Source organism: Dromiciops gliroides, chromosome 1 (genome assembly GCF_019393635.1).
Source record: "Dromiciops gliroides isolate mDroGli1 chromosome 1, mDroGli1.pri, whole genome shotgun sequence".
In the NCBI taxonomy this organism is placed as follows: domain Eukaryota; kingdom Metazoa; phylum Chordata; class Mammalia; order Microbiotheria; family Microbiotheriidae; genus Dromiciops; species Dromiciops gliroides.
The window spans coordinates 649,981,612-650,004,927 of NC_057861.1; the positions used below are offsets into that span (position 1 = coordinate 649,981,612).

The 23,316-nt window shown below is 36.3% G+C and overlaps 1 protein-coding gene across 9 annotated transcripts in view; it reads right to left on the reverse strand.

Moving 5' to 3' along the window:
- Window positions 1-522: 522 nt before the first annotated feature.
- Window positions 523-23,316, reverse strand: part of MPDZ (multiple PDZ domain crumbs cell polarity complex component) — a 220,961-nt gene continuing 198,167 nt past the window's right edge. For 5 of the 9 annotated variants that reach the window (XM_043979441.1, XM_043979448.1, XM_043979446.1 and 2 more), the window contains 8 exons: window positions 21,129-21,215; window positions 16,627-16,717; window positions 13,746-13,789; window positions 11,619-11,741; window positions 9,108-9,212; window positions 8,150-8,262; window positions 6,582-6,705; window positions 523-2,019 (listed from right to left, as the gene is read on the reverse strand). In XM_043979441.1, the coding sequence (XP_043835376.1) occupies window positions 1,873-2,019; window positions 6,582-6,705; window positions 8,150-8,262; window positions 9,108-9,212; window positions 11,619-11,741; window positions 13,746-13,789; window positions 16,627-16,717; window positions 21,129-21,215 (834 nt within the window). In that variant the 3' untranslated portion in view covers window positions 523-1,872. Of the gene's footprint in view, window positions 2,020-6,581; window positions 6,706-8,149; window positions 8,263-9,107; window positions 9,213-11,618; window positions 11,742-13,745; window positions 13,790-16,626; window positions 16,718-21,128; window positions 21,231-23,316 lie in introns of all 9 variants that reach the window. The other 4 variants (XM_043979442.1, XM_043979447.1, XM_043979445.1 and 1 more) reach the window with 1 other exon arrangement.

Sequence of the window (23,316 nt, forward strand, 5' to 3'; positions counted from 1 at the left end):
AGACTGCAGATGTTGCCCTTTGCTGGGTACCTAAAACCACATTTCTTTGTTATGAGACTGTTTGGAGAGGGTTGCAATGGGTAAGTTTTGTTCATTAGTTTGTATAAACATATGAATTATTAATAATTTGTACAGAGGGTATACCCACTCCAGATTCCTGAGAAGCATTAAAAAAACAAATGCTATGTTTCCACTTCATTAGTTTTTCTGGTGTGCATATGCATGGGCACGTGTGTGTGTGTGTGTGTGTGTGTGTGTGTGTGTGTGTGTGTGTGTGTGTGTGTGTGTACATCCACAGCACTCTTCTCTCCCTAAAACGTTCTCTACCTTTCTTCACTCCATCAGGACTCCATTACAGCCCTATTTTTGAGTCATTAATGGAAGTGAACAATGTTGAGTTTTCCATAATAATGATATCCTAGGATTTGTGGATTATAACGAAAGACATCATGTGTCCAATTAGACATGATAAAAACATAATTTAAAATCTTAAATCTTAAACAACAGAATGAAAAAGGCATCTTCCCATTAAAACAAAACATACATCTGTTTCTTTATTTGTACACCAGTGAGACAGCCTCATATTTATTCACTTCAGTTCTGCATTTGCACAAGAATGCAGTAATAAAATATCTGTACACTACTTCTGTTACAAATATAGATAATATTTAAAGTGACTTTACATATTCTAATGTAGGAGTTTCACGCTCTAAAATGGGAAAGAACACATGATAATGCCTCACCAGTTGTCTCAATAAACAGTCCCATCTGTTTTCCTTGGTCTGAGGCTATTGTACTATAAGATGTTAATAGGAAGTAATGAAATGAAGTTATGTTAATCCCCTTAATTTTTCTATGAATTTACTAATGGCTTATCACCAAAATAATTACTAACACACTGTTGTTTTCAGACATTAAAATTAATACTAATTGTTAAGCCAATCACCCAGATCATTAACACATTTTTAGTGTTGCCTTGGTAGTTAAAACTAGCACTTGAAATATTTCAGGTTTTCTATATGCCACTCCATTTTTAGCCTGGCTGCTTCCTGCAGAAAAATATATATTGCAGAGTAGTGGAAGCAAATGCCTACAGCAATGGGAATCTATCCTAGAATAGGTCATTAGTGAACAGGAAAATTCCTAAGAGCTGTAAAACATTTTTTCTTCAAAAACATTTAGAGATGCTGTTTTATATCCTGACTGTCCCCAACCTAAGTTTAGAAAGCCTGATTCAGCAGTAATGGATAGAGGGCAAAGAGAAATCCTCATCCAAATTGTGCAATACTTAAGCTAAGGGCATTACTGAAAAAATTCATTGCAGCTTTGCACACCAGAGAACAATTTGTATATGTGTTTGCAGTAGGAGATGGAATGTTTGCCAGATCAGACACAACTTTTTAAAAACCTACATTTCCTTTTTTACCCTGAATTCTACCAACACTTACCCCTCAAAAAGTCCATATATTTTTATGTCTCTAGGAACTATTTTACCACATAATATTTCTGCTTTATCCTTTACAAAATTTCATATATCTTTGCAGAGACACTATGGGGTTACTTACATATTTCCTCCTTGGGGATTAAAAACAATAACTAGGGGGTGAAAAGGGGAATAACAGGGGATAATGGCCAAGTAAACATATTCAATACTAGGTCCACAAAGACACCACAGGAATTGACTATATGACAAATATTTTTAAAATGAGGAAAAAGTGTATCATTGAATGTCACTGTCCTCTGGCACAACTGGAGAGTTAAGTAAAGATGAGGTGGAAAAAAAGTAACAGAAAAAAACCAAAACTATTCTCTTTACTAAGTAGAAGGAATATTCAACGTGGTGTTCTGATGACCCAACTAGGACAGCTCAGGTCAGGAGAGAATGGTCAGAGTGACAGTGCCTTTTGTCCTCTTCAGGATGGCAACTGCTTCCTCATGGGTCACCCCTTCCAAGCTCTGCCCATTGACAGCAATTATCTGATCACCCCTTTTCAAACGCCCATCTTCAGCGGCAGCTCCCTGCAATGACAAAGAGGGTTATTTGTCTCCAGAAAACCCTGCCTTTCCACTATTGGACTCCTAAGGAAGTTCAAAGGCCCAATCTATGTCAATAAATTTGTACTAGCACACTTTATGATAGTAAAAGAACCAAAAACTAAATGGATGTTCATGGATTCCATAATGGCTGAATACTATTATGGAATGGGAAATGAATACGAGTAATCCATAGAAACGGGAAGATTTGTATAGACTGATACAAAATGAAATAAGCAGAAACCAAAGGTTAATCAACACAATGACAAACAATGTAAATGAAAAGATCACTATAAAGAACTGGAACTCTAAATAAAGGAAAAACCACTGATAGTCCTAAAGACTAGAGAATGAAACATAACTACCTTCTTAAGATAGTAAGGGAGAGAAACTACTTGGGGCAGAATAGTGCATACACCACGAGATGCTATCAAGTGTTTTAGATAATTACATTTTGTTAAAAGGTGAGGTCAGTCAGGAGAGAGGAGGGGTTTGTGTATACTGAAAGTTGCTTTCCCTCAAGATTGTGATGAAAAGACATCATGTATTAAACCAAAAACCATTGCATTGCCTTGTAGTTGCACAACAGTGAAGACCTAAACCAGGGTGTAACTTTATTACATTATATCCACATTATTCTCACTGGACCATGGACACTTGATCTGATAGTGATATATGTGCTAATAGAAGGGGAAAAACCCCTTTACTTTAGATTAAAGCTGAGATATCAATGTGAGCTAAAACTTAGTGGTTTTACTATGGGATAGAGAGAACATCTGGTCCAATCTCCATTTAACAGATCAGGAACCTGAGGCCCTGGGAAATGGAGTGATTTGCCCAAGGTTACGCGGTCATACAGATATTACAAAGACTTAAACTGAAGGAAGCCTTCCAGCTCCAAGTCCAATGCTCCTTCCACTTTACCTTATAATACCTTAGCATGACTCTTCATAGAAATTCACAGGAATTCCTTTTGATAAAAATGAACACCACTGTAGGATAAGAGGCTGACAATTCTACAGCTGGAAGGGACCTCAGAGGCCATTTAGTCTGGTCCATTCATTTTACAAATGAGAAAACTGTGGGGCAGGGTGGTTTACCCTGAATAAAGGATTAATCATGGGGCACCTAGGTGGCACAGTAGATAGAGCACCGGCCCTGGAGTCAGGAGGACCTGAGTTCAAATCCAGCCTCAGACACTTAACACTTACTAGCTGAGTGACCCTGGGCAAGTCATTTAACCCCAATTGCCTCACTTTAAAAAAAAAAAAAGATTAATCATACCAAGATTCCACAACCTGTATCAGAATCTACAAAAAGGATAGAAAGAATTGGGTAGGAGACTTTTAGCAATGCTAAAGCAAAAATTCTTTCCTGTCTAACCCTGTCTTTACTGCAAACTTCTGAATAAACATAAAGCAATAAGAAGCTCACTTTTGTGGAAAGTTAGCTAAGAAAGACTGGGCAGAAATCTTAACTCTAAATTTAGAGCTGATTTCAAGTCTTTGGGTGGTTTTGAACTGACCTTGAGTCACCACTTCCCTGGAGTCTATAGGTGACTATGTGTAGTGGAAAGACTTGTGCCCTTGATGGTATTCAGGAGTTCAGGAAGAAGGGAGGGGGTTTGGGGGTGGGGAAATAGTGAGTTAAGTTTTGGACAAGTTGAATTAAAGAGCCTATTGAGGCATGTTCATGGTAAGAGCTGTGCAACTGTGAACAAGATCTTTAAAAACCTAGAAAACTTATGATTAAACCATAATTTAAAAACACTTTAATGTATACTCTAGCCACCTTGTCTTAAATAAATCTTGCCTAAGCTAAAGAAACACACTGAATTTTTTTCATCTATAACTATATGGTTTGTATTTTTGGAGGAAGGGATAGATAGCTTAAATATATTTGGATAATTACACCTGAAGCTAGCATGCTTTCAGGTAGGGAACGTGAAGTCAGTGAAAACAATGGTGATTTCTAACACAACAGAAATTAACTTCCATATGCATGCAGGCACTGCAGCATACTCTTTGGAAATCTCATGTTAAATTTTGTTAACAGATCTGACATCAGCCTCCTGGGCTGTAAGGTTGTGGAATTCTAATTTGTTTTTTTCTATATAGGAAATTCTGTCCAGGTGTCTGTCAAAAAAATATTTTCCCCATAGATTGGGTGGTTTATTCTCCAAACACTGAGACCTTGGGCTTTAGCCTTTTATCCTTTCCTTCCTTCTCATGACCCTTTCCACTAGTGGATCATTAAGACAGTACACATTCAATTGAATGGTTAGAGGGTATGATATCAGGGCATTCTGAGACACAAAAATGAAAATATTTTAATAGTTTCACTTCCTATTTCTATTCACACTTATGTCTATTCCTAGTCCATGCTTAGTGGTCTTATTTGTTTCTTAGGCTTACCAGACACTGTAATAACAATAATAGAATACAGCACAAGAATCTTTCAAGAATCAGATATGCTTTAAGCCAAAGGACAACAGAGAAACACTTTGTAGTGGTCAGGGGGCATATAAAGGGGGGCACATGACTACAACATAGTAATGTAAAGGACATTATCAAGGAAATATATGATCATAAAAGGAGTTGAAAGTCCGTTATGTATCAAGATGGAGAGAGGAAGGATGGACAATCCAAAAGCAATTAGTACCCATAGATCATTTTTTTAAAGGCATAGGATTGGTGCTCTTTATGTGAACTTGTTTGTTTCTTTTTAAAAAAAGGGGGGTTTTGATAACTATATTTCAATATAATTCATTTCTTTTATAATGCTATATTTTTTATTTTATGTATTAAAAAAACATTGCTCTGAAAAGGGGTCTGTAAGTTTCAGACTGCCAAAGGTATCCCTCAAAAAACAAAACAAAACAAATCAAAAGCTCCTGACTTCGAGGAGGGACTGTAATATACATTGGGGAGTTTCTGTATGGAGAGAATGCAGACAAGATTCAAGATTTGTACAGTCTAAGAAAGTATGGATATGTTGTGATTTGCACTGATGGAAGGACTACTCCCATTATGATATCACAAGTCCCCTGACATTTATAAGTAAAAAGTCCAAAGATCCATTGGGTAAGAAGCCTTAAAAATGCATTATTACTAATTGCAACTGTAGCCACTCATTCTATGATGTGGCTTCTACATGGGAAGGTTCTATGATGGGAATGTTATAAACAAAGGCATGAGAAAGTGTATGGTGTGTATTTCAGACTGCCAGTGAAAGTGATAAAATGTAGCAGAAAGAGTGCAGGGAGTGGGGGGATCAGAAATGAAGAGTGATGGGGTCTAGTCCAAGGTCTATCAGTAACTATGACCTTGGACAAGCCACGACTGCTTGCTGTGCTTCAGTTTTCTCCACTTTAAAATAAGGAAGTTGGTCCAGATGTCCTCCGAGGTTCTTTGCAGGGACTAAAATTCTAATTTGATATTTTATTCTATGAACTTGGAACTGGAAGCCTCCCTCATTTTAGTGCAGGCAGGATTCTTGATTCTCAAAAACTATTTTAATAAAGCATGAACTATGGAAGGTCCTACCAAACTGGTTTGGCAAGAGATTGTGTATCTCTCATACAGGGACCAGCTTAGATAAGTTTGAAGAAAAACATCATCAAGGGTTGGATGTCTGGTGATGAAATTAGGTTAGGGTTGGTTTTTGGTGTTGTTTTTGTCACAGAAACTCACTGAAACTGTCTACTGAAGAAAAGATAGAATACAAATTGGGATTACTGAAGAGAGAACTCATAGCAATGAAATAATGGGCCTCATTGAGTACAACAATGATATGATGATGACAAAAATATTTTTATGTTTCAGGGTTTAGCTTATTAATGCTATTTTGTTATTTATTTTCAATAACTTAGGACAGAACCTGGCCTATAGTAAAAACTTACTGTGTGTTGACTGATTGCCTGAAAGGATAGGGTATCCTTATAATAGCAGACATTTATATAGCACTTACTATGTGACAGACACTATGTATGCTAAGTGCTTCACAATTATTATCTCATTTTATTCTAATAACAAACTAAGGAGAAAGGGGCTATTTATAGAGCCAGGAAATATCTGGCCCCAAATTTGAACTCAAGTCTTCCTGACTCCAGGCCTGAAGCTCTATGACAGTTTTTTTTCTGGGGTTTACCTGTGTATAATAAAATATTTAAACTACTAAAGCTGAAAACTTTAATAAGACTTTAATGACTTCTTTTAGACTTGAAGGATACCATGTACAATTATGTTCTGTTTTCAATGATAAAAGGAGAGGTCCCAATGAGTGAATGAATTTTAATGACATTTCTATAGAGTATTTCCATAGCATTATATGCAATTTCAATTTAGGCTCATTTCCCTTTAAATGTAACTAGGCATCAAATTGGACAAAAATATTTAACAGCTCGTTCCTATAGGGAGTTCCCAAAGAAAATGATCAACTGCTGGCCATTTGGCATTTACCTCAGGCCATAAACTAATAAGCCAGCTGCTGACCACTAATAATGAATGTTTAGGGGAGAAGGAGACGGTTAAAATGTGTATTCTTACCTTTGCAAATACTGTCTTAACATAAATGGGTAAGTCTCCATGAGGGCTGCCATATCCTCCCACTATACTGAAGCCCAGACCATCTGGTCCTCGGTCTAGAGTAATACTCTTATATTGAGGAGGGCTAAAGTAGAGGGAGAAAAAAAAGGGATTTTTAGTATGTGGGTGTGGATTTGATATATATGGAATCATCTGACAAGAAAGTTAGTTAGTCTGCCCATTGCTGGCAGCAGGTATATTATGAGTTGTTTTTAACTTGCTAATGTTTGCTATGCTAGAAATTCTAAATTTGCATAATCTAATGAAATCCCACTTAACACCTTAAATCTATTACTCATCTACAGTTCCCTTATACACTAAGATATTCACAGCATGTTCTCACTCAGCCCAGAAGTTTATTTGTTCTCTACTTTAGAGAGAGAGTACTGCAATTTAGTGGACTATTCAAGTAATGTGATTTATATGAGCATCCTACTGTGCAGAGACAAGAACTGAGCATAAAAGAAAATAAAGGCCACAATAGCATCGAGTCACTTACAAACACACCTCATTTATTTGTGCCATCATTTATTGTGTGGTTCCAGGCTTTTGCATTCATGAAAAAGGAGATTATGTAATTGTCAATTTCAGGGCTTACTTCTAATAGGCTAGAGGACAAAGACACAATTTGATAGGTCATGTAGTGGTCCAGACCTCACCAGCTTTGTCTAGCCCACCAAGCCAGGCCTGATGTGAGTGAATATGAGATGGAATGCTCCATGTGGAGATGGTCTTAATCCATTCTGCACTGATAAAGGGATAGGGGCGTGACCTACAATTTCACTAATGTAGGAAATTCCCAGGGGCAGCTAGATGGCACAGTGGATAGAGCACAGGATCTGGAGTCAGGAAGACTCATCTTGAGTCCTAATCTGGCCTCATATAACTAGCTATGTGACCCTGTACAAGTCACTTAGCCCTGTTTGCCTTAGTTTCCTCATCTGTAAAATGAGCTGGAGAATGAAATGGCAAACCACTCTAGTATATTTGCTAAGAAAACCCCAAATGGGGTCACAAATAGTTGGATGTGACTGAAAACCATTAATCAACAAGAATAAAGAAGTTCCCCGTTAAAGAAATCCCTTCAATCTTCAGCACTTTCTCTGCAATTTAGTCTTAGAGAGTTGCCTAGAGAACTGAAAGTTTAAGTGACTTGTCCAGGATCACACAGTATAGATGGGTCAAAGGGAAAATTTGAACCAAGATCTTCCTAGTTCACAGGCCAGCTGTCTATCCACCACACCACACTTAAGCTACAGTATATAGTTTTTCATTCCAGTATACTTTTTAACAAGGCAGAAGAATTTATGGAACTTTGGCCCACTTTATTATGATTATTTTTCATCTATACATCAGTGTTGCAGGGAATTGGGATGGTTACGGTATTAAGAGCAGAGAATGAGTGGTTGGTATTATAGGAAATAAGAGTTAAGCCATCCTTGCTTCTTTCTCAATTACTCTTCACAACTCCCTGCTTCAAGTGCTGAATACCCATAAATTTTACATCAAACAAAAATATATGAGCTCACCCCAAATCATCCTGAAAAATACTGTTTGATGTCAAGCCTGTAAAGGAAAGACTAGAGCCGGCTGGTTCCTGTTGTGAGCTGGTGACAACACTAACATCTCCTCCAGCAACCACCTGTATGCAAAAGAGAGGCACAAAAAGACTCCCTGAGATCATGTGACTGATCCTGATCTGAACATTGATCTTTTTTGTCAATATATTTTTAAAAAAGTCATAAAATTAAAGAGAATTTCCTATGGGGCAGAGGATCCTCAAAATATTATTATACTTTTTGAAATTAAATTTTATTTTTTCAATTTATGAGAATTTACATTCTCTGCCTTCCTCCCTTACCCCAACTGAAAAAGAATGAAAAACAAACCCCTTGCAACTAATACATATAGTCCAGCAAAAGAAATTCCCATATTGGTCATGTCAAAAAAAAAAGTCTCAGTCTATAAACAGAGACCATCACCTCTTCCTGAGAGGTGGATGGCACCTTTCATCTTGAGTCCTCTGAAATCATGCTTAGTCACTGCTTGATCAGAGTTGTTAAGTTTTCAAGGTTTGTCTCTACAATTTTGTTGTTATTGTTATATACAATGTTTCTACAAATTCAAAGGTCCTTTTATTTTACTTAAATGACATCTTGTAATTCCTCTTTAGAATATTCTTTGGAAATCTTGGCCTGTCACTCATTCAGAAGCCTAATAATAATCAAAAGTAGTCTTTTAATTTTTTCCTCAAAAGTATACAATATGATATTTATCATGCAAGAGGAAAAAATGTTGAAGTAACTCTTTAGTTCTTGACTAGAACCCTTAAATTTATACATTTAAGAAGGAAATGATAAACGTGAAAATAACAGCATTAAGGGTTTAATAGTTTCGGGGGTTTTGTTTTTGTTTTGTTTTAACATCTAAGTTCACTTGTCCTCAAGTTACCTACATCCTGAAAAGCTCTTTAAAGAAAACTCTTACCTGTACTTCAATGGAGCCAGAAGCATTTTTCAGTAAGCTTACTGCTTGGGAATGAGTCATACCCTCAGTTGAAGTTCCACTGATACTCACAATCCTATCCCCAACCTTGGCAAGGGGAAATAGAAAACAAACCATTATTACAACAACTAAGACAGCATGGGTATTCCAGAAAATTCAGGTATCTGGACCTTAGAGGTCCTAAGACTAATTTTTTCTCTACTTCATTATAAATCATAATTCCCCATTAGCAAATTTTAAAAAATACTAGAAGTTGGGAGGCATAAAGAAGCAACTAGGAAAGAGGTATCTGATGAGTAAGAATTTTGAATTTTTAAAAAAGTCTTCCCTTCCGGGAAGAAGGACTTCCTTAACAACAGAAATCATAGAACAAGGACTGTGAGTGCTGAAAGGGACCTCGGGGATATTTTTGTCTATCCTCTTTCTAGATATTTATGATATTTTATAACATTACTTACAAAGTAGAGTTTTGGGGAAAATTTTTATTTAATATTTGAGATGTAACTCATTACATGTGCACAATTAATTTTTTATTGTTCTAAGGCATTTAATGAAAAATTAACAAAGCAGGCTTTCTAATACAGCACTCTGTATTGGAAGAAAGCAGCTTGCATTGAGATCTCACATTATTCTCCCTTATCATTCATTATTCTAGCCAAACAGGCTAACTCACATGTACAAGACCATTTATTTCTCATCTCCATTCCTTTACAATGACTGTCCACTGCTCCTGCAATGTTCTCATTTCTCAATTCTTAGAACCTCTAGCAACCTTCAAGCCTTATCTCAAGTCTAAGTTCCCTTAAGAAGCTTTTGTGGTTTCCTCCAGTTGCAAGTTCTCTCTGACTTTTGAAGTTATTCTGTATTTATTTTTAATATAATTCCGTATTTGCTTATCTGCGTACATATTTTTCCTTGGTAGTAGAATGTGTATTCCTGGTAACTGGCACACAGTTAGTGCATAATAAATGCATATAGAATTTAATTGCTTTAAATTGATACAGTTGGTGAATTTGAAGGCTGTTTCTTTCTTCATCCTTAATAGTGTATTCATCTAAAGAGTCTGCATTGTTATCTGGGATGCACATAAGATTTTAGAGGCAGGATTTGTCAGGCTGAACCCCTTGGGACCTGCATTTCAGTCCAAGCTAGGACATAGTTTCAATATAATTGGAACATCCCTATAGAATACTTTTTATTATGTGGACCCATTTGTGGCAGCTAACTGTTGGCAGCTTTTCACAGAGGCATATTGTTAGAGCCTGGATAATTTCATACATAATCTACCTTTAAGAAAAAAAAAAGATACAATTTTTAGCCTGCATATCGGTCAAAATGAACAAGAGATCTCACAAACAGAAAGCAATTCATAGATGATTCACTGAGGCCTATTAGAGTCAATAGGTCAACAGGTATTCAAAATAAATTATAATGTTGTGATATTACAATGATCTTGATTAAAAATCATAATTTTAAACAAATTGTATCCAATTATTACTTAAATAATTTGGGAGGCCAAAGAGGCTTTCAAACCAACTATATGTTTAAAGTACCACTTACTTGTTGCTTAAAAAATCATTATAATTTAATTCACTTCAACTCAAAATAAAATGTAGCACTTAGTGTGCTACATTTCATCCTGCTATAGTTTTAATAAAACAAAAAATGATAGAAATATATAGAGACCACTGCCTGCTTCTTGTTTGCAAATTTGGAATTATCAAATACTTTTCTTCTTTCATTACAAGAATTCTACTTTTTTTTTAAACCAAAAATGCCCCTGCCTGTAAAGAATTAATTGTTATTTGAGGTTTTTATGCCTCGGTGTGCACTGGCCTGGGGCTCTGCAAACCTCATGGTGCTCTACCCACTGGTTGTAGCCATTGCCATGACGCTGGTACCTCACGTCATCACCACTCGCTGATGCCTACATGGGCCTGGCAAAATTATAATGATTGGAAGCCTAGTGAGGGTAGCCATGTGACTGTCAGAGCGGCCAGACAATTGGTTGGGGGCTGTGTGGGGTTTTGGAAAATAGGGAAAAGTCACCATTCTAACTGGAAGCTGGAAGGTGACAGGAGCTCTGCTGTGTATTCTCAGCTGATTCCTAGGCAGTGGTATTTCTTCAGGTTTTATAATTTCCCTTTCCCCATTTTATTTCCTTTCCCTTGATCCTACTGATCGTGTGTGTGTGTGTGTGTGTGTGTGTGTGTGTGTGCGCTTTTAAAGTTCGTTCTTGTTAAAATAAATCCTGTTCTGTTTTGAGGGAGGCTGCCGGTCTCCTTGCTTGCCCCAATATTGTGATAAGCCGCTTAGCTAACACTCCCCAATTAAAAATTGGTCCCCACATGCCCTAACTTTGATAAGTATGATTGGTTCAGTATTGGAGTTGCAGAGGTTTGGATTTGCAATGCAGCAATGATGGTCTGAGAGAAATTTTGCACCAAATTCTCCCACTAGAAGTATGTCTGATGACTTATACAGTTAAATTACTCTGAGTTTCTGGGTCTGTGCAGCTACTCCATTCGGATGCATCATGGCAATGAATATTGGGACATCACCAAGTGGACTGCCTACGCCTCCAGCAATGCTGATTCCCAGTGAGTCAGCAGGACCCTGCCAAGAGAAGAAAAATAAAATTTTCATTTAAAAAATCATGCTTCATTTGAATTCTGCTGCATAATATTTCATAAGTGTATTCCTATCTTATGGTAAGGCATGAGGAGTAGAGAGCCAGAATTAAGATATTTATATCATCTTTATATCTGGTAGAAGCCATGATCTGTTTATTGATATTATTATTGTTGTTGTTGTTACTATTGATAACTACTAATGTTTACTTTAAGAACAGCAAAGTAATTTACAAATACTATCTCATTTTTATCCTCCCAACAACCTTGGGAAGTAGGTAGATTAGACTGTTTTGTTCCATAAAATCCTCATCCCTGGAATCAAAGAAATGCTGGGACCATAAGATTCCTGTGCAGAGAGGAGCAAGACACTTCATCCTGGTCCTTAAAATGTCAGTAAGTTAAAGGGGTGCCACAGAAGGTAAGAAAAAAAGATAAAATTGCAGGTTCCTAAACTAATGGACCATAGGAAGAATATAGTACCTGGATGAAAAACTAGGTTCAAATGCGCTATGGCAGAATAACAGAAAGGTTCTGAGTTCCATTTAGAATTCACACAGTTTGTAGCACTCAGTTTCATATATGCATGCATGTTTTATACCCATCTGCCTCTGAGCTTCCTTTAAATGAACTGCAGCTGGCCTACAACAGCATTATTTACTCTCTAAGAATGGTCCTATCAAGTAGGGGAAATTAATAAAAATTAAACATTTAATATACTCAGGTTTTCATAAGCAAATTAGGAGAGCTGTGTAACAGTTTATCTGTCATATCTATGGATAAGGAAAGAATTTAAGACCAAACAATACAGAGAGAATTACAAAACATAAAATGGATCATTTTGAGTTTATAAAATGAAAAAGGGTTTGTAGAAACAAAACCAATGCAACTAAAATTAAAAGGGAAATAGGAAACTGGGGGAAATTTTTACACCAGGAATCTCTGATAAAGGTCTCATTTTTCAAATATTTAGAGAAGTGAGTCAAATTTATAGGAATACAAATCAGTCCCCAATTGATAAATGGTCAAAGGATATCAACAGTCAGTCGGTTTTCAGATGAAGTGATCAAAGCTATCTATAGCCATATGAGAAAAAAAGCTTTAAATCACTACTGATTGGAGAAATGTAAATTAAAACAGTTCTGAAATACTACCTCACATCTATTAGATTGGCTAATAGGTCAGAAAAGGAAAATGGCCAATGTTGGAGGAGATATAGGAAAATTGAGACACTAATGTACTGTTGAAGGGGTTATAAACTGACCTAACCATTCTGGAGAGTAATTTAGAACTATGCACAAAAGACCATATAGCTGTGCATAGCCTATGATCCAGCAATACCACGAATAAATAGGTCTGTATCCCTAAGATTTTTTTTAAAAGAAAAAAAACTCATTTGTACAAAATGATGGCTAAGAATTATAAATTTATTGGATGCCCATCAACTGCAGAATGGCTGAATAAGTTGTGGTATATGGTTGTGATGAAATATTATTGTGCTATAACAAATTACAAGCAAACTGGCTCAAAGACGGAATAACATATACACTCAATTAGGTATAGAAATCTGTCTTACCCTACAGGAAAATTGGAAGGGAAGAGAATAAAAGAAGGGGGTGGTGATAGAAGGGAGAGAAGAGTGGAGGAAGAAGATTCGATTTTTGCAAACAAAATGAAATGTGTGGACTTAACAATTTTGTAAAGCACAAATTAAAAGTTTCTCTTATATATATCTTATCACTGAAAACAAAAAGGCCTTTACACTTATATTGACTGTGAATGGGTATTTTACAATATTTAATAGTTACTTTCCACAGGGAATTTTGCAATCTCTGCTTTCTACTTCTGCACCATAAAACCAGGCCATATTGCACTAAACAAACATGTTTTCCCCACTGGGTATCTTAAAATGGCAAGACAGCTATCCAGAAAATGGATCTCCCCATGTCTCTCGAATGAATAGTTTATATGGCTTTCTGGTCCAATTTACCTTTTTTATTTCAACTGTTCTTAATCCTTGTATTTCCAAAGCCACTGTAAAATGAAAAATGATGAGATAAAGTTATTACAGCGATAATGTCAATAAAATTGGCTAGCCCAGTCAAATAAAGTACAAATAGTGCCTGACATGGGGTGGGTTCCCACTTATTTGTTTGGAAAGACTACTCCTAAACCACTACCTGCTATCAATCCACCCTTTTTTATATACTTTTCTATTTTAAAAGTTAGAACTAACCTTACACTCCCCCTACTTTCTTTATTCTCACTTTATATGCTGACTAACTATATAATCCACTCTGAATGAGTCAAGAGAAAAATTCAGTCTCTTTACAAAGCCATAAATGCATAGCCTCAGGGATTATAGTTATGACTTCATATAAAACAATCTAAGGATCCAAGTATTTTACTTTTGTTAATATTAAACATGTTTTAAGCTGAATAATTCACTAAAGTCCAACTCTAATGCCTTTTGGGGCACAGAAATAGACCTAGGTTTTTGGGTGCTGTGAGGTTAACAGTCTTAGATAATCCCATCCTTTCAATAACAGAGTATTTGAATATAGACCCAAGAACATATTAAGCATTTATCAGGTGAGGAACAATCTGGTTAAGTCACCAGAGTTTTGGCCACTAGGTGTTATATTTTTCAACAATTAATGAAATACAGAAAAGTTGCAATTTGAGCCAGTAGAAGTACCTATACAAGTGAAATCCTGGACCCCTGAAGTATTGAAAAAATGAAAACTGAGACCACCATATGGTTCATTTCACAAATTTGGGCAAGCCTCAACCAATACACATGGCCAAAATTCCTCTGATGCAATTTTCACATAATTTACACATGAGAAGGAAAGCATGAGTTCTCAGTTTAAAAATAAAGTAATTATGGAAAAATCAGTGTTTACTGTGAGAGCACCTGATACACACACACACACACACACACACACACACACACACACACACACACACACACACACATATATATGTAGGATTTACTTAATGTGCATAGATAAAGAGTATTTTAAAATGCCAAACTGCTTAATAAGAAAATAGAATCCCAATTTAATAACAGTAATGATAACAATACAAGAAAAGCAAGAAAAAGCATTGCAGTGCAAGAAAACTGGGCTTAGAGTCAAGAAAATCTGAATTCAAATTCCAATTCTGACACTTACTAACAGGGTGACTCTAGGCAAGCCTCTTAATTTCTATGTTCCTAAAGTAACTCCCTAGGATTTAACTATTTAAATCAAAGCCTATTTCCATTTACTAAATTCATACACCATCCAAGTCCATCTTATTCAATCCTATTTGTGCATTAATAATAAGCCATAACCCTTGGCTAGAATAACTCTCTCTTCCATTTCCATCTATTAAAGTTCCTTTCTTCAAGGCCCCACTCAGATGCCTCTTCTGTAAAGCCTTTCTTGATCATTCCATTTCTGTCTTCACTACATATTCCTTCACATACACACACACACACACACACACACACACACACACACACACCACACACACACCCCTGGGTGAATGTCTTACCCAGGTTTAAAACCTAAGGGTCATCATATAATTGTCATTCTATCTTAACCCCCATATCAGATCAGTTGCCAAGTCCTATGGATTCTACATTCACATTTACAGCATATGGCCCTGTCTCTTCTGACACTACAATTGCCCTGGTGAAGGGTGCCATCACCTCATGTCCAGACTGCTGCAATAAGCCTTCAGGTTGGTCTCCCTGCCTTAAGTCTTGCCCCTTGCCAATACATCTTCCATTGAGCTACCAATTTAATAGTCTTAAATTGCAGATCTGACCATTTCACCCTGGTATTCAACAAACTTCAATGGCTCCCTATTGCCAAAAGGATCAAACATAAAATCCTTTTTGATTTTTTTTTTGTTTTTTTTGTTCTTGTTTTTTTAGTGAAGCAATTGGGGTTAATTGACTTGCCCAGGGTCACACAGCTAGTAAGTGTTAAGTATCTGACGCCGCATTTGAACTCGGGTACTGCTGACTCCAGGGCCGGTGCTCTATCCATTGCGCCACCTAGTTGCCCCTCCTTTTCGATTTTTAAAACACTTCATAACCTGACCCTTCCTAACTTTTCAATATTCTTACACCTTACTCCCCTCCCCATATTCCACCCCTTGTACTCTTCAATCCAGTAACACTGGCATCCTTTCTGTTCCTCAACCAAGACACCCCATCTTGTAATTATATATGCTCTGTATCATAGTTACTTATGTGCTTTCCTCTATCAAGGTGACTGTAAGATCCTTGAGAACATATGGGTCACATACATATGTCTTTGTATATTTAGAAAATGAAAAGTTGACAAAGTGCAATCTTCACAACAATCCTGTGAGCAGATAGTCCAAATACTACTGTCTCCAATTTATCAGTTTATAGATGAGTAAACTGATGATGTTCAGGGAGTTGACTTGACTTACCCAAGGTCCCACATCTAAGAAACATCAGAACCAGGATTTAAAACCAGTTGCCTGATCAGCACTTTACCCACTAGAACCCTAGATCTTTACTTTTAAAGTACAGACTCCAATGGACATAACTTCAGGATACAGTTTCAGAACAGAATAGAACACATAGAAACTTTCCACATTAAGATACTTTAGGGCAGCTAGGTGGCACAGTGGATAAGACATCAGTCCTGGAATCAGGAGTACCTGAGTTCAAATCCAGCCTCAGACACTTGGCACTAGCTGTGTGACCCTGGGCAAGTCACTTAACCTTCATTGCCCCACACAAAAGAAAAGAAAAAGATGCTTTAGAGGAAAATACTGTAGTTCATCTAGTGGAAGAAAATTCCCCTTTAATACACAATTTAATTCAAATATGAAGTTAATCTTACAAGCATTCTTCTTTGAAACACCATCAAATGCCTCTGATGTGTTGGATCCAGAAAGAGGGAAAGTGAAGGATGACAGGCTTCCTTCACTCATCTAGAAAAAAAAAATAAGATCTTAGTTATTCTTTCTAGTTTAGAAAGTAGAAATAAGAAGATTCCTTAATGCTAAAATCCATTTCTTTGGTTTCTTTCCATGTAAAATTAAAAAAAAATAAGGATCACACTGATAATGTGCTGTTTTGAAAGTGGACTATGCCTTTTCTTATGCCATTTCATTTCTGTTGACATTTTTGTTGACTTTATTTGCCAAATTACAAAGCTTATAGATCTAAGGTAAATCAGGGATAATTTCAACAAGGCTTTGAGAGATTTTAAAGACATTATTCTTATCAAAGTGGGAAAATTACATTTTAAGTTATGATACTTTTGGGTGATGAAGTCATTATTAAAGGTGTATGCCCAAAGATTTTCTGTTTTCACTCATTATCAGCCAGGAGGGGCATGTCAAAATACATAAGTTTGCTAAATAAATAAACAGACACAAATATATTGGCTACTCTGTGCAAGGGATCACTGTAAAAGCCATTAAAGTATAAGATCATTCACTTGGATATCGCCATTTAAACTTGAGAGGGGAAGTTAATATCAGAGGAAAACAAGTCCAAATTAAGATAGCCCTGAGAGCCTGAGATATTGACGAGATGGAAAGAAAACCTATTTTCCATGTATTGGGTTTAAAAAAAAGGATTGGATCTGTTCTCTTAGATATGTAAGGATAGGGCCAACAGTCTGATGTAAGAGAGGCAGATTTCAACACAACACAAAGGAAAACCTTCCCAATAATTGAACCAAAGACAAATGATTAAAAAAAAAAGAATTGGGTGATACCTCTGGCAAAGTGAGCTTTTTAGAAATTGGAGGTGTTTGGGGTGAGGCTGGGTCACCTCTTTTTTCCAAGGAAGTTGTTGATGGGATTCATGATTTAGATAGAAATCAAACCAGAGCTCTGAGTCCTTTTCAAAGGGTATGATACTATAATTCTATGAGTTTAAGGATGGCAAAGGCAGGCGGATTCATTTAGAAAACAAAAGTCAATCTTACCAATAAAATTTGAGGGAAAATTGATTTTATACATGAATACAAGCAAAGACCTGAGAATAATATTGAGCTAGTTACAAATTCCATCTAGACTTCAGCATTGTTTTGTTCTCATCATTGTCACTTCCTCTAGTTCCGGGATTATGTACTTTTTTACGTACAAACTTTTAAAAATTTATGTACATACTTTTTTTATTATTATTAAGTGAGGCAATTGGGGTTAAGTGACTTGCCCAGGGTCATACAGCTAGTAAGTGTCAAGTGTTTGAGGCTGGATTTGAACTCAGGTCCTCTTGAATCCAGGGCCGGTGCTCTATCCAACTGCGCCACCTAGCTGCCCCTGTACATACTTTTAAGAGGATTGGAAGCAAAGGATGAAAAGATGTTAGGTGAGGGGCTATGGGTACGGAATAATCCATTTACTGACAATATTGATGAACTACTTTTTGTTCTTTGTTTTTGTTATAAGGGATAGCTTAAGGGCAGGGAAGGTTGGATGACTGATGAAAAACAAACAAAAAAGAACAATAACAATTTTTAAAAAGAAAATGATAAATGGAAACCCTGGTGAAATGGTATTTAGTCTCTAGAAAAAAAAAGAAATTTTAACCATCTTGAAATACTGGATGAAGATTCAGCCTGTGATTTTATTAGTATAAGAAATTCCCAGGTGAAGAACTCCCTCTACTAGTGCAAGTTGCCATCTTTTATGCCATTTACAGCCTCAGACTTGCCCAAGGGTAAACAGCCAGAAGGTGTCAGAGGCAGTTTTTGAGCCCTAATCATTTTGGCTTCAAGACATGATCTCTATCCATGTCACTAAACTGCCTCTATTAACTTCTTGATCTTAAAGTATATAATGGGATAATGTATGTGTGATGATCTATGTGTTGTTCATTTACACAAAGGAAATGAACTTAAATTAGAGGAGGAGGAAATTAAACTGGATTATTAAGAATTTTCTGCTTTAAGGCTACTAACATTAGAATGTACAATCAGGGAAGATTTTAAAGTAATAGTAGCTAGGTTTCTTTCCAAGATAGTTTTGGTGGACTCCTACTTACAAAGACAACAGATTTTTGCAAGGATATTTAAATTTTCCTAGTGTTATAAGCCCACGTTTCAAAGGGAAAGGGAGGTGTTTTCCAGAAAACAAAAACAAAAAAACAATTCATATTAGATAATCATTTCTTCTTTCACATATTTCATTTTTTTTTTGTTGTCTCCACTAGGGCTCAGTGACAGGGATAACTATAAACTAGCTAACTAGTTTCCACATACAAACACATCCCAGTGGTTCCCTACTACCACTAGATTAAAATATGAACCCCTTAGCCTTACATTTAAGTCTGCCAAATCCATCTCCAGCCAACCTTTTCAGCTTTATTTCACAGCATTTCAGCCAAACAAGATTATAAGCTCTTCCTCAATTTCATCCTCCCTTCTCCCTCTTCCATACATTTGAATAAGCCATATTCCACATGTATAACATGCCCTTTCCTCACCTCCTTTTGAAATATTTTCCTTCATTTAAGACCCAGCTCAAGTAGTATCTCATTCATGCTGCCTTTCCCACCCTCTTCCAGGTACCATGATCCCTCTACTTAAATATTTGGCCTGGATTTGCCTTTCCTCCTTCCTTCTACCTTGGATCATACTAACTTGTATGTACATTCTATCTTTCTTTAATTATACTACAAACAACTTGAAATTTTTGTTTTAATTTTGTTACTTTATTATCATCTAGCACAATCATGTTTTTATGAAGTAGCTATGCAACAAATGATTGACGAATTGAATTGCCTGATGACTTGGGAAGTTGCAAATATCAAAGATGAATCTTGGTTTCTGTAGTTTTCACTTTAACTACAGGTGTTAAGCCTCACTACAATTCACATCAATTTCAAATACAAACGAAGATGGCCCCTGAGTTTGCTGTGGTAAGGTTTTCCAGAGATAGAGGCTTTTCTCAGTAATAATAAGAAAATGTCGCTAGTCAGCGATTGAAGCAGCTGTTTAATAACTAGAGTATTTATAACTTGCCCTGACCACAGGCATGCATGCACAGACTGAAACTTTTAAATCTTCATTAGGATAGGTATGAGTAAAAATTTTCTAAATGTAACTATTATAGTAATTTCATTGTTAAAAATTTTATTTTTCAAACAATATTATGGCAAATGAGGATGCAAACTGAGTTTAGTCAGTAATTTAGACAAATAACCTGTGTTTTATTAACACAGTTCTTAAATAGAAATGAAAATTTCTTGAGAAAATTCAGTTTTTTAATCTCAAGTAAAAACTTTCATAACTCTGACCCAGTTTACTAAAGTTATTGAACTTATCTTAACTGAAGGGAAAAATTAAAATCAATCTTCTACTGTGTGCATGTGTATGTGTACACATACGTACACATACATACATGTATACAAAGTGCACATAACATATAACACATATACATGCATACAGACATTTATGGAGTTAAGGCTGGGGACAGGGAGATTCTAACACTAACACCACTGGCATCAATTTTCAACATGCTCTTAGATCTTCTCTTTTTAGGTTAAGAACTATTTTGAGTGGGTATATCTTTTAGAAGAAAATACTGTGTAAGTTAATGTGGGAAATTAAAAAAAAAAACTCCTCAAAAATGTTTCCCAAAGCAGTTACTCCTCAATAAGGCAACAGCTGAACCAGCAGTCATACAAGAATATAATGGAAGATTATTGCACTGTAAGAAATGATGAATATGAAGAATTCAGATAAGAATGGGCAGATTTATATCAACTGATACAAATTGAAATAAACAGAAAAAGGAAAACAATGTAAAGAAATACTATAGCAAGGAAAATACCAAGAATGGCAACAAATAAAAACAAACTGTGTATTTTAATGATTGAGTGTGACCCGGAAGAGAATATTTACCGCCCCCTGCCCCCTGCTGAAATGGGGTATAGAATACTTGACTCCGTTGATGTGTTGCTTAGCTTTACTGAACTGATCTCCTCCTTCCCTCCACACCCCCTCATTTTTTCCTTGCTTTCTTCCTTCCTTTCGTCATTTCTTTCTATCTTCCTATTCTTTATCAGATGGGATGGCTCTTTGGGGAGGAGGGTAGGGAGAGATCTATGTATAAATGAAGGTGATGTAAAAGCAAAAGCTGTCAATATGTGTTTTTTTTTTTTACAAAAGCTAAAAATAGTTTTGGCTATAAGGTAATAAACTGATTTAAATCCAGCCTCCTTGCCTCAAAGAAAAAAAAATAAAGTTTCCATATTCTTCACTTGCCCTTCCCTAATGACCATTTGATTTAGGGCTATGTGACCCTAATGGTCTTACAACACATTTAATTTATTTGTGGTATAGGGAGACAGAATTCTGCTCTTTGGAATGTCACAATTACCAACCTGGCTACTTTGGGATGTCCTCCTCTCTGAATGGAATGGACCTGTTTTGATTCTTCCAACTTCCAGTCTTACTGTACCTAGAGAACACTGAAGAACAGAACACTGAAGAATTGTTAATTTTTATTGAAGCATTCCATAAAATGCTACTTTCAGATTGTATGCTACTTTATGTTTCCACAGGCTGATTTTTTGAAAAGGTTGCTCCTTTTAGAATACCTTGAAAGCAATTAGCTCATTGGGCAATAGAGCAGACATAGATTGTATCTATCAAGGCAAAGGGAATGGAGAGTTGGGTAATTATCTGGTGAAACTCATTGATCTAGACAGACAATATAAATTGAATTAAATAACTGTGTGTTTTTTTAATCCACCTTTCTTCCCCCTCAACAGCAAAGTTATTCAGATAATTGCCCTAATTCTCCATTTCATTTCACCTGAATAGTACAGTCACAAAAGGCTGCCTCATGGGTACAAAAACATAAACAGAAATTTTGGCTTAAAAGGCCATATTGTTAAAAGCAAAAGTAAAGCATTATAGATAAGAAATAATTTATCTTTCAGATAAGAAATACTGTAATGGACCAGAAAAAATAATTCATATAGTCCAGTATTTCACCTTTGACTATGAAGTCAATGCCTATTTTGCAGACATGTATAATAACTGCTACTTAAAACTTCACCTTCAAAAGACTTGAAGAAGGGGAATATGGGATATGACTACAATTTCTAGAACCAATGGACCAAAAGAGGATAACAATTATGTCAGAAAAGCTTATAACATTTGTGGTGTTTTCTAAAAAGTTAGACAAATGTATCAATAATTTTTATCACAAATATAATCTCATGCTAGATTCCTATCTTGCCTACAAACATGACAAAGAAATTATTTTGGAAAACTATTTATACTGCTGAGTGGCAATATTGTTACTAGTCATACCTGGTTTGTTTTTGTTTAATATGGGCAATAAGTCACACAAGCAACAACTTGAATCACAGTAAAAGATTGAAGATGAAGGTAGTATTTGGGACCATGTGACTAAATCTGGGAGATTCTCTTCCATTCAAAATAGGGCTAGTTCATTCTGGTTCCCCTGGTCTGTCTCAACACACAGTTTCAAACCTCAAAAAAATCTGACATAGAATGAAAAGTATGTAGTCTCACTCCTAAAGCTTAAAGAGAAGGCAAACAACTACCACAGAGACCAGGGCTCATAGGAAAGTTACTCTATGGAATGTGTGAGACCATAATATGTAGAGAATAGCACAAAACATAGACTGGATTTAGGCCTAGTTGTTCAGGCTAGAGAATAAACATACTTTAAATTATCTTCCTTTCTCTCTATTGCCTCTACTTGAGGCAGCTGGTAGGGCTGTGGACAGAATTCTGGGGCTGGAGTGCAGGAGACCTGAGTTCAAATAAGACCTTAAACACTAGTCATGTGACTCTGGGCAAGTCATTTAACCTCTGCCTCAATTTGCTCTATTTTTTAAAAATTAATTAATTAATTTTTGCGGGGCAATGGGGGTTAAGTGACTTGCCCAGGGTCACACAGCTAGTAAGTGTCAAGTGTCTGAGGCTGGATTTGAACTCAGGAACTCCTGAATCCAGGGTTGGTGCTTTATCTACTGGGCCACCTAGCTGCTCCCAATTTGCTCTATTGTAAAAAAAAAAAAAAAAAGGAATAATAATAGCACCTCAGGATCAGGATCAAACAAGGTAATATTTGTAAAAGTGTTAAGCACATAGTAGATGATATATAAAAGCTTATTCCTTTCCTTTCCTCCCTCTTCCATTAGTCTAAGTGGGAGGCACCATTTCTTCATTCTCTCTTCCTTCACAGGCAACAAGCTAAATTAATATATTTGTGTTTTTATTTATCTTCCATCCTTGAAGAAAGAAGCAATGCCATTGAACCAACCAGGAAGGTTGACTCTCTTGCTCTGCTGGTTTCTCATTCTTCATTCCTTCTTCCTCACTTCTCTACCAGCATAGGGAGATAGTACAGATGACTGGTAGGTTTAGGAAGGCAGGAGACTTCAAGGAGTATCCCAGCTTCTCTTTAAGGTTGGGCATGCTTACAGCCAGCTCATAAAAGCAGAAAGACCTTTACTGTGATCCCTTGGAAGCTGGCTCTAATCACGCTGCCCCTAGAGAACGCTATAATGCTTAGAAAAGGAGAAAGGCAAC